General features: G+C 43.1%; 1 protein-coding gene across 3 annotated transcripts in view; it reads left to right on the plus strand.

Moving 5' to 3' along the window:
* The window catches only part of KHDRBS3 (KH RNA binding domain containing, signal transduction associated 3), a 234335-nt gene that overhangs the window by 88188 nt on the left and 125149 nt on the right, over positions 1–20998 (plus strand). For all 3 annotated transcript variants that reach the window (XM_089685953.1, XM_089685954.1, XM_089685955.1), the window contains 3 exons: positions 486–613; positions 11174–11290; positions 12630–12776. In XM_089685953.1, the coding sequence (XP_089542079.1) occupies positions 486–613; positions 11174–11290; positions 12630–12776 (392 nt within the window). The remainder of the gene's footprint in view (positions 1–485; positions 614–11173; positions 11291–12629; positions 12777–20998) is intronic.

Below are 20998 nucleotides of genomic sequence, written 5' to 3' on the forward strand. Positions count from 1 at the left end.
ATTTTCTGTAACCTGCCCAAGTTAAATTAAATGAAAAAAAAGTGTACAAAATGTAAACAAAATAAATGAAAATAGTAGAAAAATAAAATAAAAGCACCCCCATCCCATGCTAAATACATGCAAATGCAAACGTGTGTGTGCTTTTTTGAATCTTGACATGTTTGGTATCTATTTGCTTGACGCAACATCATCTTTTATATTTTACATAAAATATGGATATTATATTTTGTTTGTGTGCAAGAAAATTCACTTCAGTGTATTTTATCTTTAAAATTTGTGTTTGATAAACAACTAAGCAAATTTTGTGGGATATAAAAAATTGCCACCATTTTATTCTATAGGGCCTCTGTTTTCAGAAAATATATTAAACTCTTGGGGGTTCTAAGGCATTTTCTAGCACAAAATTATGGTTGTGGGAAAAGATTACAAAATTTCCTCAGACAGCAAGTGGCTAAAGTAAGTTTTCTTTTTCTTTTTTTTTTCAGAAATTGAAAAAATACAGAAGGGGGAAGAGAGCACAGACAGCACTGAAGACCAATATATTGATGTGGTGATTAATAAGAACATGAAGCTGGCACAAAAAGTACTAATCCCCATTAAACAGTTTCCTAAAGTAAGTATTATGCTTTATCTTCTTTCCTTCTGTCTGTGAAGGTTCCCATTAATTCAAGTCACGGTATATCTAGCAGTAGTTAGTCACATTCAACGTCTTATTCTATATTGTTGAAGATGTTTCTTAGCTTCTCCACGCCACTTTTTTAGGTTCTAAAGTGTATTTGGCATCATACCCCAACGTTGATATCCACACAGGTAGCACTGACATCCAAGTCCAATCCCTGGAATGTTTTAAGACAGATGTTGATTGTCCAAGAACAGTATGGGAGGTGTGAAAGTTCTAAGGAATGGCTGAATAGGAGCTGCACACCAAATATCTCTTTCTTCAAAGTATACTTTATTGAACCATCAATAGTATGGCTGCTTCCATGACATCCCTTCCCTGTTATCAAATTTCCTTAACGTGTTTCTCTGATAAACGGGTTGCAATCAAGTTGTTAGCGATGAAAGTCTCCTACTCCTCCATTCTTTTTAACCGCATGCGGAGACAGGCTTTTTGAACATGCTGAACGCCTACAGTAACTGAATGATGCACAGGCCTGGAGCGGTGCTGCAGTATTAGAGGTTTGAACAATCTTATCTACTTATATAATTCCATCCTTGGCTTCAGGAAATCTGCATTGGTGTTAATCCTTTAGACGAGGGGTCTGCAACCTTTAAGACATAAAGAGCCACTTGGACCCATTTCCGAGAGGGAAAAAAAGACTGGGAGCCGCAAAACCATTGCAACATTTAAAACAAATCCGACACTGCATATATTGCAAAAAGCGCTCTGGTCATGAAGGGGGTTTAAAGGCCCAGTAAGCAAAGGTTTAATCAGGGCCACAGTGTATCGTCATAATCACAATCATAGCCTTAGGTCAGTGGTGGGCAACCTTTTTTTTCAACTGAGCCAAATCTCGCCAAAACCACGATTGAAATTTATTTTGAGAGAAACATTTTTAAAACTGAAAATACATCCCCCATATAGTAATTCATCCCCCATATAGTAATTCATCCCCTACATAGTAATTCATCCCCCACATAGTAATTCATCCCCCACATAGTAATTCATCCCCCATATGTAGTAATTCATCCCCCATATAGTAATTCATCCCCCATATAGTAATTCATCCCCCATATAGTAATTCATCCCTCATAGTAATTCATCCCCCATATAGTAATTCATCCCCCATAGTAATTCATCCCCCCTATAGTAATTCATCCCCCATATAGTAATTCATCCCCCATAGTAATTCATCCCCCCTATAGTAATTCATCCCCCATATAGTAATTCATCCCCCATAGTAATTCATCCCCCATATAGTAATTCATCCCCCACATAGTAATTCATCCCCCACATAGTAATTCATCCCCCATATAGTAATTCATCCCCCATATAGTAATTCATCCCCCATAGTAATTCATCCCCCATATATAGTAATTCATCCCCCATAGTAATTCATCCCCCATATAGTAATTCATCCCTCATAGTAATTCATCCCCCATAGTAATTCATTCCCCATATAGTAATTCATCCCCCATAGTAATTCATCCCCCATATATAGTAATTCATCCCCCATATAGTAATTCATCCCCCATAGTAATTCATCCCCCATATAGTAATTCATCCCCCATAGTAATTCATCCCCCATAGTAATTCATCCCCCCTATTGTGTCAATTCACTTACCTTTGCTCCGCGCGTACCTCTTGCCGTGTTCCCACGCCGTTCTGGTCTTCAGGGCGGACTGTGAGAGGAGAGGAGTTCGTCACACTGCCCCGCCTACATCCTGACAGCCAATGTTTGCCAGCGGGCACCCGGCACACAGAAGAGCTGCATTAAAAGAGCCGCGGCTTGCCGACCACCGAGCTACGGCAACCCTATTGCCTGTCACCTGGTGGGCAGTGTGCTCCGGAGCCGCAGGAAAGGTGAAAAAGAGCCGCATGCGGCTCCGGAGCCACGGGTTGCCGACACCCGCTTTAGACCATTTACTTTCAGGCCACTGTCTCTGCCTTCCACTTCCGCAGAACTTTCACAAAACATAAAGCCCTGGGCTTAATTTTATGAATGGCCAGTAGGAGAAGGAGGTGGAGACACAACCTCAGCCCTGGGGTCTATGAAACCTTCAGCACCTACATATGAGTGGCCCAGAAGTACAGCAGGAGTTGTACTAATCCATCATCTAAGTAAGCTACTTTCTGGGATGTAGGAGAAAATGGACAGACATCCAATTCCAATCCACAGAATATGTCAAGGCAGATGTTGATTGTCTAAGAGCAGAATAGGAGGTATGAAAATTGTAGACCCACTTTGTTCTAGTAAACTAATTCCATCACTGGAATTCCAAATCTGCACATGTGCTGATCCTTTGAGTTATGCACTTTCAGGCTGTTGAGATGTAGGCACTATCTCTGCCTTCCTATCCTCTCCTCCAGACTATTCACAAAGCACACAGCTCTGGACTTCGTTCTATGAATGGCTTGGAGGAGAGTGAGGTGGAGACATGGCGGCAGACCTGGGGTCTATAAGACCAGCAATGTCTTAAACAAAGTGGCCCAGAGGTACAGCAGGATTTCTACTAATCCAGCATCTAAACAAGCAGATTTACAGAATGTAGAAGAATGTGTCCATGACTGGAGATTGCTTTTGAGGCAGGACCGGATCTAGCCTATCTGATCTGGGAGTGAAGTAAAAAAAAAAGTAAGGGGGCAGAATGACAACACTGTCACAATATCACAACCTGGGAAACACTAGTATGAATTAGGCTATCATTAGGATTGGATGATTAAACAGAACCTGTGAACCCTTATATTAGCTGTCCTTATCAGAGCCCCCCTTAATATCAGCAGTCCTCATCAGAGTCCCCCTTTATATAGAGTTCCCATTAGCTTTGCCCCTTGCACCCATCAGAGTATCCCTTACATCAGATGTCCCCATCAGAGTTCCCCCTTACATCAGATATTCCCATCAGAGTGCCCCCTTACATCAAATGTTCCCATAAGAGTGCCCCTCTACATCAAGGTCCCCATGAGAGTGACCCCTTACATCAGGTGTCCCCATCAGAGTGCCCCTCTACATCAAGGTCCCCATGAGAGTGACCCCTTACATCAGGTGTCCCCATCAGAGTGCCCCATTACATCAAATAGACCCACTAGAGTGCCTCCTTACATCAACTGTCTGCATTAGACTGCCTCATGCATTCTCAAAGACCTGGGTGGAGGGGGCACAGCTACAAATCTGGCTGGCCGCAGCCCACCCCATCACCCCCCCTAGATGCGGCCTTGTTTTGAGTCAAAGGAGTGTTTAACAGTTTTAATTCTGGTAAGCTTATTGTGGCCTAGTTGGGCTTTAAAGTAGATCTAAACCCTGTTTGGCCATTTGGGTTGTGGTCCCTTTAAGGGGGCAATGTTGGAGTACTCAAGGATTCTCACCCATGCAGGGTGAGGGGTTCCGGGGTTATCTGGCAAAAAGAAGAATCAGACTTACAGGTTTTTTCAGGATTATTAAATACTGGTATGGGACCCGAAATTCGGAGGCTCAAAGAAATTTTAGGAGGAAACGTGCCTACATCCCCGACTACAGGTATTTTGGTCCTGAAAGGGTTAACCTGCCTGCAGGAGAGGTCTGAGAAGTGCAGGTGTCTGTGAAGTATTGAGTAGAGCAGGACACAGTTGTGTGAGGACTTTGGACTATCTTGCTACTGAGATGCTGCTGTTGAGCTCTTGCAATGTTTATGAACCTCTGAAGCAAGTGTGAACTTTAAAAACCCTGTGGTGGGACATGCTTGGAATGACAGTGAGCTGAAGTCCTATTTTGTGTAAAAGAAGTGTGGACTCTTATTTATTTTTTCATGCTAAAATAAGCTTCTTTCAATTTTTAAATTTCAATTAATTTATTAAAAATGAATAGTTGGTTTACGGAAGGAGTAGAGACTGTGCACTTTAGAAGTGCAGTTGCGCTCATTTTCTACATAGTTTGGGGAAAGTGGTGAAGCTCTGCTGATTTCCATCATCCAAGGATGTGCAAGCAAACATGCAGTTTTTTCTTCCTTGCACTTGATTGGGTATTCATTACAAAGTGAAGCTACACCACATTCCCAAAGCTCTGGGGGAAATGAGTGCTGCTGCACTTGCAAAATGCACAGTCTATTTGCCTTTAGTAATTCAACCCCAAGGACTGTTTCTAATACCAACAGGCTCTCCCCCAAGTATTACAATAATATTATAGTTACATTCACTGTGTTTGCCTTAACTCGTATTGATAGGATCCCATGTTGTGGCTGCAGTTTGTAGTGTCATGGCTGATTGATTCCCCTATGTCCATGTATTCATTCACCTAGCTTGCCCCTATTCATTAAAGGGACAGGCAAATTCTTGTTTCAGATCACACAGTGTCCCAAAAATGCCTTGCCATTTCCTCTGTGTTGCATCATGAGAGTGCTAATACAATGATATCACATATTTTCCTTTTGTTGCTCTACCTGCTTGTGTCTGTGTCATATCTAATTACTGTGTAGCTTCCACCTGCATAAGCACTAGACTTAGATACCCAGGACTTGTAGGATTTATTGTTTCTGAATAGTGCAGTTCTTAGAATACAGACAGAGGTCATGCATTAATCTATGCAGTACCATGCCGCATGCCTCATGTTTATGCATAAAAATACACCTCTGACACAGAAATGTGAAGATACACTATATATTGGGACGTCCCATCCAAATCATTGGATTCCGGTGTTCTAATCCCCTCCATGGCCACAGGTGTATACAATCAAGCCCCTAGGCATGCAGACTGCTTCTACAAACATTTGTGAAAGAATGGGTCGCTCTCAGGTGCTCAGTGACTTCAAGCGTGGTCCCGTGATAGGTTGTCACCTGTGCAATAAGTCCATCCGTGACATTTCCTGGCTCCTAAATATTCCACGCTCAACTGTTAGTGGGATTATAATAAAGTGGAAGCAACTAAGAACAACAGCAACTCAGCCACCAAGTGGTAGGCCATGGAAAATGACAGAGCAGGATCAGGTCATGCTGAAGCGCACAGTGCGCAGAAGTCACCAACTGTCTGCAGAGTCAATAGCTAAAGACCTCCAAACTTCATGTGACCTTCAAATTAGCACAACAACAGTGCATAGAGAGCTTCATGGAATGGGTTTCCAAGGCCGAGCAGCTGCATCGAAGCCTTACAAAACCAATGCAATCAAAGCGCCAGATGCAGTGGTGTAAAGCATGCCTCCACTGGACTCTAGAGTATGAATTACGCTCCTCTGTCTGGCAATCCGATGGACATGTCTGGGTTTGGCTGTTGCCAGGAGAACAGTATTTTCCTGACTGCATTGTGCCAAGTGTAAAGTTTGGTGGAGGGGGGATTATGGTGTGGGGTTGTTTTTTAGGGTTTTGGCTTGGCCCCCTTAGTTCCAGTGAAGGGAACTCTTAAGGTGTCAGCATACCAAGACATTTTGGACAATTTCATGCTCTCAACTTTGTAGGAACAGTTTGGTGATGGCTCTTTCCTGTTCCAACATGACTGCGCACCAGTGTACACAGCAAGGTCCATAAAGACATGGATGAGCAATTTTGGGGTGGAGGAACTTTACTGGCCTGCATAGAGTCCTGACCTCAACCCGACAGAACCCTTTTGGGATGAATTAGAGCGGAGACTGTGAGCCAGGCCTTCTCATCTGACATCAGTGCCTGACCTCACAAGTGCGCTTCTGGAAGAATGGTCAAACCTTCCCATAGACACCCTCCTAAACCTTGTGGATGGCCTTCCCAGAAGAGTTGAAGCTGTTATAGCTGCAAAAGGTGGGCCAACTCAATATTGAACCCTACAAACTAAGACTTGGATGCCATTATAGTTCATGTGCGTGTAAAGGCAGGCGTCCTAATACTTTGGGCAATGTAGTGTGTACTATGCTGTAGGTTTTGGGTATGAGGCAACAAGGAAGGTGTATACTGTCTTTATGGTTTAGATCTACTTTCATGTATTGAATGTATGTATATTTGTGGCGTAAAATAGGCTTGCAACACATACAGTGGGGCAAAAAGTATTTAGTCAGCCACCAATTGTGCAAGTTCTCCCACTTAATAAGATGAGAGAGGCCTGTAATTGGCATCATAGGTAGACCTCAACTATGAGAGACAAAATGAGAAAAAAAATCAAGACAATCACATTGGCTGATTTGGAAAGAATTTATTTGCAAATTATGGTGGAAAATAAGTATTTGATCACCTACAAACAAGCAAGATTTCTAGCTCTCACAGACCTGTACCTTCTTCTTTAAGAGGCTCCTCTGTCCTGCCCTCATTACCTGTATCAATGGCACCTGTTTGAACTTGTTATCAGTATAAAAGACAACTGTCCGCAACCTCAAACAATCACACTCCAAACTCCACTATGGTGAAGACTAAAGAGCTGTCGAAGGACCCCAGAAACAAAACTGTAGACCTGCACCAGGCTGGGAAGACTGAATCTGCAATAGGCAAGCAGCTTGGTGTGAACAAATCAACTGTGCTAGCAATAATTAGAAAATGGAAGACATACAAGACCACTGATAATCTCCCTTGATCTGGGGCTCCACGCAAGATCTCGCCCCGTGGGGTCAAAATGATCACAAGAACGGTGAGCAAAGATCCCAGGACCATACGGGGGGACCTAGTGAATGACCTGCAAAAAACTGGGACCAACGTAACAAAGGCTACCATCAGTAACACACTACGCCGCCAGGGACTCAGATCCTGAAGTGCCAGACGTGTCCCCCTGCTTAAGCCAGTACATGTCCGGGCCCGTCTGAAGTTTGCTAGAGAGCATTTGGATGATCCAGAAGAGGATTGGGAGAATGTCATATGGTCAGATGAAACCAAAATAGAACTGTTTGGTAGAAACACAACTCATCGTGTTTGGAGGAGAGAGAATGTTGAGTTGCATCCAAAGAACACCATACCTACTGTGAAGCATGGGGGTGACAACATCATGCTTTGGGGCTGTTTCTCCGCAAAGGGACCAGGACGACTGATCCATGTACAGGACAGAATGAATGGGGCCATGTATCGTGAGATTTTGAGTGCAAACCTCCTTCCATCAGCAAGGGCATTGAAGATGAAACGTGGCTGGGTCTTCCAACATGACAATGATCCCAAACATACCGCCCGGGCAACGAAGGAGTGGCTTCGTAAGAAGCATTTCAAGGTCCTGGAGTGGCCTAGCCAGTCTCCAGATCTCAACCCCATAGAAAACCTTTGGAGGGAGTTGAAAGTCCGTGTTGCCCAGCAACAGCCCCAAAACATCACTGCTCTAGAGGAGATCTGCATGGAGGATGGGCCAACATACCAGCAACAGTGTGTGCCAACCTTGTGAAGACTAACAGGAAACGTTTGACCTCTGTCATTGCCAACAAAGGATATATAACAAAGTATTGAGATGAACTTTTGATATTGACCAAATACTTATTTTCCACCATAATTTGCAAATAAATTCTTTCCAAATCAGCCAATGTGATTGTCTGGATTTGTTTCTCATTTTGTCTCTCATAGTTGAGGTCTACCTATGATGCCAATTACAGGCCTCTCTCATCTTTTTAAGTGGGAGAACTTGCACAATTGGTGGCTGACTAAATACTTTTTTGCCCCACTGTAATTGGGGTGGTGTGGTGTTGGTATTCAGATGAGTCCATGATGCAGAAGGCTTTGAGTGCACTTGTAAATTGTAGCATGCAGTGTCAGATAGTAAGATCTCAGCAGCACTGATTTGCGATAAAAAGATGAAAAACCGGTGAATAGCACTAAGAAAAAAAGTGGCAATTGTTTGATGCACTAGTGCCTTAGCAAGCTCAATGTTTTCCAGGTAGACTTTATAGCTCCTTTTATAGCTGAACTTCAGGATATGCAAATATTGTTTAAATACAAGATTATTGGCTTAGGCGGAGACACAGAGCGGTGCATCATTGTGTGTCCACTATGAATCAGGCCAGCCACTCAGCATGCTTCCAAGGGTATTGGCTGGGTATGGTATATACACTCACCAGCTACTTTATTAGGTACACCTGTTAAGTTGCTTGGTAACACAAATTGCTAATCAGCCAATCACATGGCAGCAACTCAATGCATTTAGGCATCTAGACATGGTGAAAAGGACTTGCTAAAGTTCAAACCAAGCATCAGAATGGGGAAGAAGGGGGATTTAAGTGACTTTGAACGTGGCTTGGTTGTTGGTTCCAGACAGGCTGGTCTGACTATTTCAAAAACTGCTGATCTACTGGGATTTTCACACAACCATCTCTAGGGTTTACAGAGAATGGTCCGAAAAAGAGAAAATATCCAGTGAGCGCCAGTTGTGTGGACAAAAATGCCTTGTTGATGTCAGAGGTCAGAAGAGAATGGGCAGGCTGATTTGAGATGATAGAAAGGCAACAGTAACTCAAATAACCACTCATTACAACCAAGGTATGCAAAATACAATCCCTGAACACACGTGTCAAACTTTAAAGAAGATGGGCTACAGCAGCAGAAGACCACACCGGGTGCTACTGCTGTCAGCTAAGAGCAGGAAACGGAGGTTACAATTCTCACAGACTCACCAATATTGGACAATAAAAGATTGGAAAAACATTGCCTGGTCTGATGAGTCTCGACATTCAGATGGTAGGGTCAGAATTTGGTGTAAACAACATGAAAGCATGGATCCATCCTACCTTATATCAACGGTTCAGGCTGGTGGTGGTGGTGTCATGGTGTGGGGGGGATTTTCTGGACCAATGGAACTATGTATAATATAGCCACATCTGGAGTAGTGTAACACTTCCAGGTATTTATTACCTCTCACAGAGAACACAGTACTCTTCCTGACAATGTATTTATTTCAGGTACTTAAATAGCACCATCAATGCATGCAACGCTTTACATATATATTGTACATTCACATCAGTCCCTAACCCTCAAGGGGTGTACAATCTAAGGTCCCTAACTTACATTCATACATACACATACTAGGGCCAATTTAGACAGGAGCCAATTAACGTATCACTCTTTGACCTGCCAGAAAGGTACATTGTGCTGCGCCTTTTTTCTGTAATGCCAATCCTGGAATGACACAGTTCTATAAATCGAGAAGCATGTGCCGTTCTTGGTTGTGTTAAAAAAATGTCCAACTCAGATCAGCCCCTTCTACAGCCTCTCACCCTGTGACATGCTACAAGGTTTCAATATTGCAGTCTGATCACAAGAGGTGAGGAGACTGAAAAAATGCTTCCTCCTACCTGCAGCAGATTGGCCTCTTCCCAGCCTAGGCAAAGTTCACTGGACTTCAAGGAAGGCTGTTTAACATTAAAATCTCAAGTTTTTGGGAAAAATTATAGACTTCTTCAAAAACTGGTTCTGTCAGGGAGGGGAATGGGGCACTTGCCCTGAGAAGAGGATATGGCAGTCAAGGTTCCTAACTCACATTCATGTACTAGGGCCAATTTAGAAAGGACCCAATTAACCTACCAGCATGTCTTTGGAGTGTGTTAGAAACCAAGGGTACCCTCGCAGGCACAGGAAGAACATGCAGAGTCCATGCAGGTGGTGCCGTGGTTGGGATTTGAACCGATGACCCTAGTACTGCCAGGTGGAAGTGCTAACCATTTAGCCACTGTGCTGCCCACAGCAAAGTGGAAGTCACCGGGAACAACAACAACTGAACCACGAAGTGGTAGGCCACATAAAATGACAAAGCGGGGTCAGCTCATGCTGAAGCGCACAGTGTGCAGAAGTCGCCAACTGTCTGCAGAGTCAATAGCTAAAGACCTCCAAACTTCATCTGGCCTTCAGATTAGCACAACACTGTGCAGAGAGCTTCATGGAATGGGTTTCTATGGCCGAGCAGCTGCATCCACACCTTAAATCACCAAGTGCAATGCAAAGCGTTGAATGCAGTGGTATAAAGCATGCCGCCACAGGACTCGAAAGCAGAGGAAACGTGTTTTCTGGAGTGACCAATCAGGCTTCTCTGTCTGGAAATCTAATAGATGCGTCGGGTTTGGTGGTTGCCAGGAGAATGGTACTTGCCTGACTGCATTGCAAGTGAATATGGTCATCTTTCTCCGGTGATCACCCATGTGTGTTGTTATATACATTATGGCATATTAGGAATTCATTTATGCAAGCTTCTGAATTTATTGAAAGGTCCACTTTAATAGGAGGTCACGGAAGCCCTGTCTACTTCTGATTGCTCTAAATGCAGCCCAGGCGCACGCCCTTCCTCTCCTCATCCGCTGCTTTTAATTTTAATTAAACCTTCTGAGCAGCCGTCCCTATGTGTGCACATTGGCTTGGCTTATTATCCTTCTGTGGCAGGATTCACCTCTCCGCCGCGACCTTATCGTAGAGGTTTGGATGCTGTGTCAGATGGGCCCTATGCCAAGCCTTGTCAGCCGGCTCGGTGTGAATCCTCTATTTATACCCTGTGTAGATCATACAGCGGCCCAAGCTAAGCTGCCAGTAATTGGTTAGTTTATTACGCCTTGTTACTGAAATTGATAAAAGTATATTATTCATATATCAACTTTTTTACATGTAATTTTTTTCCTTTGTCTTCATACAGTTTAACTTTGTTGGTAAGCTCTTGGGTCCTCGTGGTAATTCTTTGAAAAGATTGCAAGAAGACACGCTGACGAAGATGTCTATACTAGGAAAAGGGTCCATGAGGGATAAAGCCAAGGTAATGACCCAAAACAACAACAAAAAAACAAAAAAACAATTGTTTAACCATGTCAATACCCAGCACTTTCACCCCCTTCCTGCCAAGGAAAATTTTTCAGGCTTGGCATGCGGAGGGGAGTCTCCGCCACAGCACAGGGCTCTGAACATGGGCGGACTGACAACTCATGGGGCTCCCGGGCAATAGGGGATCATGGGGCCTCTGTGTCCTTGCCCAAACTCAAAAAAGTCTATGAAAAATGTACCAGGGGCATCTCATGGGGCCCCCTACTGACAGTGCCCAAGTTTTCCAAATGGTCAGTCCGCCCCTGGCTCTGAAGGAACCGCAGGGGTATGCTGTTCCTTCTGAGCGCTTGCGCCGGTGACATCATTGGCTGAAGGGACACTGAATATCTCCTAAACGGTGCATGCTTTATTATCAGCTTACCTGTAAGTACAAGTGTCCAGGTGGGAGTTTACTTGCACTTTAAGCTCTGCTGTACAGGGATAGGGCTGATACCAAGTCAAATACAGGTTTGGCCACAGCTGCATTGCACTATCACACTTTGAATGACAATTGTACGGTCATGCAACACTGTACCCACATAAGTTTTATCTTTTTATTTTTTTTTCACACAAATAGAGCTTTCTTTTGGTGGTATTTGATCACTGCTAGGTTTTTTATGCTAAATAAACAAAAAAAAAGAAAATTTAGAAATAAGGGTTTTTTATGCATTTCTGTTATAAAATGTATTTTGCAAATAAGTAATCTTTGTTCATAAATTTAGGCCAAAGTGTTTATTGTTTAGTCTGTAGGAAAGTTATAGAGTCCGCAAACTATGATATATATACAGTAAGTATATCTGAAAATCAACCAGTCCTGAGGTACCGATGTGAGAAAAACAAACAGAGGGCGCATCGTTATGTGGTCCTAATGACATTGAGTCCATCACCAAGCGCAGGAGTAACTGGGTTTTCCACTTCTACACTGAGGTACCAATGGCCTGTCCAGGGGCGGACTGACAACTCATGGGGCCCCCGGGCAATAGGGGATCATGGGGCCCCTGTGTCCTTGCCCAAACTCAAAAAAGTCTATGAAAAAGGTACCAGGGGCATCTCATGGGGCCCCCTACTGACCCCGGGCCCTTGGGCAGTGCCCGAGTTTCCAAATGGTCAGTCTGCCCCTGATTACAAGGATGAGAAAAAAAACTTTCATTGGCTATATTTAGTGACTGCACATGCTGTCTATTTTAGTATAATTACCTACTTTTTCATTAGACATTTTCTAAAGTCCAGTAACACGTTTCTCTAGTTTGGGCAGTTTGAATAGTAGGATAACTTCCCTGTATTTTTTGCTGCAGGAAGAAGAGCTCCGAAAAAGTGGAGAAGCAAAATACTTCCATCTTAATGATGATCTTCACGTGCTCATTGAGGTCTTTGCTCCTCCGGCAGAAGCCTACGCAAGGATGGGGCATGCTTTGGAAGAAATCAAGAAATTCCTTATTCCTGTAAGTGTCTGGAAGGTTCTCATTTCTTATATTTTTATTTTTTTTTATGCGAAGGCGCTATTACTAGTATTAACACATGCTGTTATAGTCATCAAAAAATACAGCCTGTCTATTTAACCTGTCACAGCCTTGAAATTCAAGATGGCAACAAAATGCCAATCCATCCCATAACTATTTAGTCAGAATGGTGATACATTTGGACTCCTGGATAACATTTCCAGCAGCTCTACTAATGTAATCGCAAATTGCCCCTCGGGGTGGATATTGGAAGTTAGTTTGTTGTCTTTTCTGCTGTATTGTTTCTACTTTCTATGTTTTCCATGGTTCTACACTGTTGGAAGTAAAACTGTAAGTTTGTGTTGTAAAATAATAGTAATTTCAAAACTTATGTTGGGGCTTGTCTGTCCTATAGCAGCCTTTCTCAACCTACTTACGTTAAGGAACCGTTGGAATAACTTTCAGGTCTTACGGAACCAATGCTAATAATTACTACAGCTCACCTTATATTGGTGTAGAAAGATTGCTTCTTACATTGGTGGCCAGTGGGAAGAATTCACCCTTCAGCATAAAAGGTTATTGATGTCAATGGTTACATGTATGAGAGGCAAAAAAGGCCAGAAGCCCTCTGGAGGAACCCTGTGGTCCTACAGAACCCTGGTTGAGAAAAGCTGCTTTAACCTCCCTGGTGGTATTCCCGAGTGTAGCTCGGGGTAAAATTTCAGTACCAAGAGCAGTAACCCCAAGCTACACTCAGGCTTACCATGCGGCGTTGCTCAGGGAGTCCCTGCAGTGCTTACCTTGTCCTTCGCTCCCGCGAAGTGTCCCCTGCAGCGTCCCCGGCCATCTCCTCCGGCCGATGCCGGCATCCGGCTTCCGTGTTCCGGTCCCTGTGACGTCGGGACTTACGGGCGCCGGAACCGGCGGCAAATTTGAAATTTTTAAAAAATGTAATTTTTTTTAAAATTATTATTATATAGTAAAACATTGCTGTTTCAATGCATTTCACATATATTTTGTCCCGAGTGCTTTGTCCTGTGCCCTGCCTGCATTTTGACTGCTCTTTCTGCCTGGAAACTTAGAAAAGTCCATGGCGTCCAAAAAGCATCCCTTTAGGTCAAAAGCGATTTTAGACCGGCTAGAGAACAGCGATAGTAAATTAGAAACAACTCCCAGAATTGAGTGATAATGATTCGTGGGGGAAATTCCTCATCAGACACTGAAAACGATTTTGCGACTTTGCTCAGTGATGTGCGAATTGGCGCTATATTTCAAATTTCAGTGTTTTTGGTTTGATTATATTATTGAATTAAATGTATTATTATTATTATTATTATATTATTATTATTTTTTATGATTATTAATTAAATTATAATTTATGATTTCGTGTTTCAAGTTTTATCATATCCGGAATGTTTACTAGACTCTTGTTCGGACAGATTTCAGTAAGTTATTCCTAAAAATTACAGCCTACAATAAAAAACTACATATTTCAATGCAAAAAAATGGTACCGCTTTCAGCACCAAAAATCGGAAATACTCATACCGCCAGGGAGGTTAAAATGTACATAAAGACAAATTTTTTTGGTTTTGTTTTCAGTAGTGTTGGCTTTAGACCCCCCCCCCCCACCCTTCCCCATCAAGTTTTTATTGCCGTCTAAGATAGGAATTCCGCTCACTTGGTTGAGTTTTTCTCTCATTTCCTGTTGCGTCTTTAGGACAGGACTTGAAGGATAAATCTCCCCATTGTGACACACCAAAGAAAAAAGAGATAGGGGTTAAAGCCCTTCCATACTCTATCCAAAACGAAATACAAAAATGTGTATACTGTAAATACGTTGTGTTTGTTGTATTGATTCTATAGGCTAGTGTGAAAATGACTTTTGAGTTCAAAAATAAAATCCAACATTTTAGAAAGCCTCTGACTACTTACCTCTCTGATGGGTGGTGAGTCAGAACCGGTAAAGCCTTCAGCATTCTACAGCACTGGATCTCCTGCACTTCTGCCTCCTCCTGTATCACTACTTTGCTTTGCAGTGATGTAGGGGCTGGCAGGAGGAACCACATCGAGCTGTGGGGTACACCATTTTAATGGTACAGGAAACTGGCATTTTAGGTGTGTGCCACAGTAACTAAGCAGAAAAACCTGGTACAGGAAAGGGAAGACGAAACCAGGAGCATGCAGCTCCAGCTGAACTGCTGTATGTGCTGTGTCTGTCCCAGACACAGCATAGAGCAGAGAATGGATTGCACCTCTTTTGTTAGCTAGGGACAGGATCTGATTGCACCGATTTCACCTCTTTTGTTAACTAGGGGTAGGATCTGTTCCTTTTCCTAAGTTTAGAAGAGCGGTGAAACTTTGCTGTTTACTTCCGGTAAAGCCTTCAGCATTTTACACCCCTGGATCCCCTGCACTTCTGCCTCCTCCTGTATCACTACTTTGTTTTGTAGTGACATAGGGGCTGGCAGGAGGAACTTTACCAAGCTGTGGGGGACACCATTATAATGGTACAGGAAACTAGCATTTTTGGTGTGTGCCACAGTAACTAAGCAGATAAACCTGTTACGGGAAAGGGAAGAAGAAACCAGGAACATGCAGCTCCAGCTGAACTGCTGTCTGTGCTGTGTCTGTCACAGACACAGCATAGAGCAGAGAATTGATTTCACCGCTTTTGTTAACTAGGGGTAGGATCTGATTGAACTGATTTAACCTATTTTGTTAACTAGGAGTAGGATCTGATTGAACTGATTTAACCCCTTTTGTTAACTAGGGGTAGGATTTGATTGAACTGATGTCACCCCTTTTGTTAACTAGGGGTAGGATCTGATTGAACTGATGTCACCCCTTTTGTTAACTAGGGGTAGGATCTGATTGAACTGATGTCATCCCTTTTGATAACTAGGGGTAGGATCTGATTGAACTGAGTTCACCCCTTTTGATAACTAAGGGTAGGATCTGATTTAACTGATTTCACCTCTTTTATTAACTAGGGGTAGGATCTGACTGAACTAATTTCACCTCTTTTGATAACTTGGTAGGATCTGATTGAACCGATTTCACCCCTTTTGTTAACTAGGGCTAGGATCTGATTGAACTGATTTCACCCCTTTTGATAACTAGGGCTAGGATCTGATTGAACTGATTTCACCCCTTTTGATAACTAGGGCTAGGATCTGATTGAACTGATTTCACCCCTTTTGATAACTAGGGGTAGGATCTTATTGAACTGATTTCACCTCTTTTGTTAACTATTGGTAGGATCTGACTGAACTGATTTCACCTTTTTTGATAACTAGGGGTAGGATCTGATTGAACTGATTTCACCCCTTTCATTAACTAGGAATAGGATATGTTCCATTTCCTAAGTTTAGAAGAGTGGTGGAAGCATTATGCACGCACCACTCTGTTTATTCCCCCCAATGTGTTTCTATCAAGCAGTAATCCTGGGCTCATCTAATGAAGACTTGGATTGAACCAAAGTTTCTCAATATTTTTAGCATGGAGGAACCCTTTAAATTACTTTCCAGGCTCAGGGAACCCCTCTATAATGATTACTTTATCTACAACTCACTGTACACCAGCGTGACGGTCACTGGGAAGAATGCTCCTTACATTTTTGGTGATTGGGAATAATCCCTCCTTACAGCTAAATACAAAGATTGTTGGAGTCAGTGGTTGCTTATCTAAGAGGCAGAAATTGACCATTGCTCAAGGGTCCCCTGGCAACCTCTGTGTGATGGTCACTGGGAAGAATGCTCGTCACTGGGAAGAATGCTCCTTAAATGTTTGGTGATTGGGAATAATCGCTCCTTACAGATAATACAAAGATTGTTGAAGTCAGTGGTTGCTTTTCTAGGAGGCAGAAATTGACCATTGCTCAAGGGTCCCCAGGCAACCTCTGCGTGATGGTCACTGGGAAGAATGCTCATCACTGGGAAGAATGCTCGTCACTGGGAAGAATGCTCCTTACATTTTTGGTGATTGGGAATAATCCTTCCTTACAGATAAATACAAAGATTGTTGGAGTCAGTGGTTGCTTATCTAAGAGGCAGAAATTGACCATTGCTCAAGGGTCCCCTGGCAACCTCTGGAGGAACCCTATGCTTCCATGGAACCCAGTTTGAGAAAGGTTTGATTAGAGACCTGTGATTCACTGAGGACTGATTTATAACTTTAAATGTATACATTACAATTTTAAAAATACTCAGTTCCTTCTAAAGAACTTTTACTTTTGTTCTTCCACTCCGGAGATTTACAGAGACTAGCCAGGCAGTATAGAAGGGCTGATGACCTTCTCTACTGCAGTTCGGCAGTACAAGCCAGCTTCTGACATGATGATAAAACGTAGCCGCACACTGTTGTGCTCACCCTGTTTGTTCTCCTCCTGTCAGCACATGTGCACAGCAGAAGAGTCCGTGTGGCTCCTAATGTCCACCCTACTCTCCTGTTTCCATTGGACATTATTAACAAAAGAAGGGATGTCAAGTCAGTTTAGAGTATATTCACTATTTGCCTGTCCTGCCATTTACACACATACTTCTCTTTTTAACCACTTGACCTCCAGAGGATTTATCCCCCTTCCTGACCAGACCATTTTTTGCGTTCAATGCTGTAGTCAAATTAAACTTGTCCTTTTTTTTCTACAAATAGAGCTTTCTTTCGGTGGTATTTGATCCCCTGTGCGGTTTTTATTTTTTTGCACTATAAACAAAAATAGGCTGACAATTTTGAAAAAAAAAAAAAAACAATACTGTAATTTTTACTTTTTGCTATAAAACATATCCAGTAACAAATTTTAAAAAATCTAATTTTGTTATAAATGTAGGCCAAAATGTATTCAGCTACATGTCTTTGCTAAAAAAAATCCCAATACATGTAAATTAATAGCGTCTACAAATGGCGGTATATATGCTGGAATTTTTTTTTTTTTTAATACTAGTAATGGAGGCATTGACTAACTGCCACTGACATCCCCAGTGACACTAATACAGTGATCAGTGCTAATAAACAGAACTGACAATGTACTAATGACACTGGGAAGGAAGGGGTTAACATCTGGGGCGATCAAAGTGTTAACTGTGTGCTGTGTGTGTTTTACTGTATTGTCTGTGTGTGCTTTCCTGTGTAAGCACGCTGCTTTGTATTGCTCTGCTATGCAGAGCAATACAAAGCAGCTTGCTGGAGCTGACAGGGTAGAGATCTGTATTGTTTACATACAGACCTCTCCTCTGTTAGTGCTCCTCGGCGATCGCCTGATGCCGGCGGATAATCTCTGGCCGGGACCGGGTGATCGCCAGCTGAAGCCGCCGATATACGTGATTTGTAGCAGTAGTCAGGGGCGGACTGACCATTTGGAAACTCAGGCACTGTCAGTAGGGGGCCCCATGAGATGCCCCTACTACCTTTTTCATAGGCTTTTTTGAGTTTGGACAAGGACACATGGGCCCCATGCTCCCCTATTGCCCAGGGGCCCATGAGTTGTCAGTCCGCCCCTGCTCAGGAGACCTTCCAATATGCCCAGAATGCACTGAAAGACAGTAAAAATTGACTGACTATTCGAGCACTTGGGCACTGCCCGAGGGCCCGGGGTCAGTAGGGGGCCCCATGAGATTCCCCTGGTACCTTTCATTGGCTTTTTCATAGGCTTTTTTGGTTGTGGGCGAGGACACAGGGGCCCCATGATCCACTATTGCCCGGGGACCCCATGAGTTATCAGTCTGCCCCTGGCAGTAGTTCTGCTATAGGGCAGTCGGGAAGTGGTTAATGAAATATATATATTTTTTGCCCTTTTCATTCTATATTGCATCTCCGTGTTCCCCATGCGCCATGTCCTTTATGCATACAATCCAGCAATGGCTGAATGGCATTTCTCCTAGTGGTAAAAAAAAAGTAGATCGGAAGCCTATGTGACAACACAGGAGAACAACCAGGAGACAGAGACACAGTGTTGTCACCCTATAAAAGGAGGTGCCTGAACAAAGACTTTCATGGCAGAGTCACTGGGGATCAGGGGCGGACTGACCATTTGGAAACTTGGGCACTTCCCAAGGGCCCGGGGTCAGTAGGGGGCCCCATGAGATGCCCCTGGTACCTTTTTCATAGGCTTTTTTGAGTTTGGGCAAGGACACAGGGGCCCCATGATCCCCTATTGCCCGGGGGCCCCATGAGTTGTCAGTCCGCCCTTGCTGGGGATACTTTTAATAAAAGCTGCAGATCTAAATACGGTATGAATATGAAATAACATTCACATGGTAAAGCTCATATGGTGTATTTACTGATGTAGCCATCAGACACGCAGTGAGGGAATTGTTTTCAATGGGTCAACCGACTTATAGACTTGCATTGTGAGAAATACAAACTGTACATAGAAAATGTTTTTTTTTTTTAAAACATGAACATAGATTGATAGCATTATTTACATTATAAAAGAATCCAAAGAAGTGGGTCCATGTCGCTCGCTGCTTTGTTAATATAAACAGATGCACATTGCAGACAGGTATCAAGATAAGGAGCCTTGACATGCTGCTCATATAGAATGCTTAGTCATGACGTCCTTTATTTTTTCTCTTTGATACGTTTTGCACACAAAGCGCTTAGTTCAATAAACATATATTTACATCAAACTCCTGGCAGAGCAAAACCCCCTCCCACCTATCACCAGATTTAAAAAAAGTAAATGAAAGCTCCTTTATAAGCTGTCTATAGATTACTTGTTTTTTTTTTTGGGGGGGTGGGGGGTTCGATCAGCCAGAAGGCCGTTTGAAGAAAAAAATTAAATAAAAACAACGGTTTCCTACATCCACACAAGTAAGGGGGATAGAGAAATCATCCGCCCATATGGAAGAAAATGCTATCACACTTTGAAGGACAATTGCGCGGTCATGCAGCATTGTACCCATATGAATTTTTTTGCATTTTTTTGAGACAGATAAAGCTTTATTTTGGTGGTATTTATTCACCGCTGGGATTTTTATTTGTTTTGCTATGTAAATGAAAAGTCACAAAATTTTGAAAAATAGTGTTTTCTTATAAAATTTAGCAAATAAATAATATTTCATCATAAATATTGGCCAAAATTTATTCCTTTATCTTTTTAGGAAAAAGCATACTTACATACGGTCACCCTAGCAGTACAGTGTCACCATGGTGACACTGTACTACTTGTGGGGGGTGATGAAGATTTTTTTTTTTTTTTCACACTGATTGCTTTTACACCCATATAGGCTGTAAAAGCAATAATTTCTCCTTCTCTCTGGCTGCATTCTTGCAGCCATTGAGAACTACTGTGTGAGCTGTGATTGGTCACAGCTTGTCACATGGTACAAGGCTGTTGTGAATAGCTTTGTGAACCAAATGCAATATCTCCTGCGCTCCGGGACCCAGGCCGGTGGTAAGTAGATGGAATCAAACTCCAAAAAGGAAGGGACCACCGGAATAGACAAGGTCGTGCAGCTCCACATCAAGGCTGGGGAAGCCCAAACAAAACTGTGAAGGAGAACAACAAAAGAGAAGCGCACCAACCTTGCACATTACCTCAGTAACCAAAAATTTATTGAATGAGGAAGAAGGCACGTCCTTCGAAACGCGTCAGCTGTACTGAGTGGCTTCCTCCATGACGGGATTCGCATTGGCATCTTGCCTCTAAAGTCCCCTTGAGGACTTACATGATTGTTTTTATTCGCTGTTTGTGAGTACCATTCTTTTATTCAATACATTTTTGGTTACTGAGGTAATGCGCAAGGTTGGTGCGCTTCTCTTTTGTTGTTCTCCTTCACAGTGAATAGCTTTGTACCATGTGACCATTCACAGATTTCACACGTAGTAAGCAATGATGTCAGAAGTGACATCTTGCTTACTGCTCTGCATGTGATCACTGATTGGCCAGTGATCACATGATCGGGGACCTCGCACAGAGGTCCCGTACGACAACCGGTGTTCCACTGTGTTCGGAGGACACAGCGGGCACCGGATCGCGGTGCTTTGCGCTCCCAGGGAGCGCGCACAAGCAGGGGGCGGGGAGGCCATTTATAAACGGCCACCCGACCCTGCACTGCCACCATCCGGCTGTTTATATACACTGGCCAGATGCAGGGGCACACTGACCATTTGGAAACTCTGGCACTGCCCGAGGGCCCGGGGTCAGTAGGGGGCCCCATCAGATGCCCCTGGTACCTTTTTCATAGGCTTTTTTTAGTTTGGGCAAGGACACAGGGGCCCCATGATC

The sequence above is a fragment of the Staurois parvus genome, unplaced genomic scaffold (genome assembly GCF_062004578.1).
Source record: "Staurois parvus isolate SC_StPar_1 unplaced genomic scaffold, SC_StPar_1.0 ptg000389l, whole genome shotgun sequence".
Lineage (NCBI taxonomy): Eukaryota > Metazoa > Chordata > Amphibia > Anura > Ranidae > Staurois > Staurois parvus.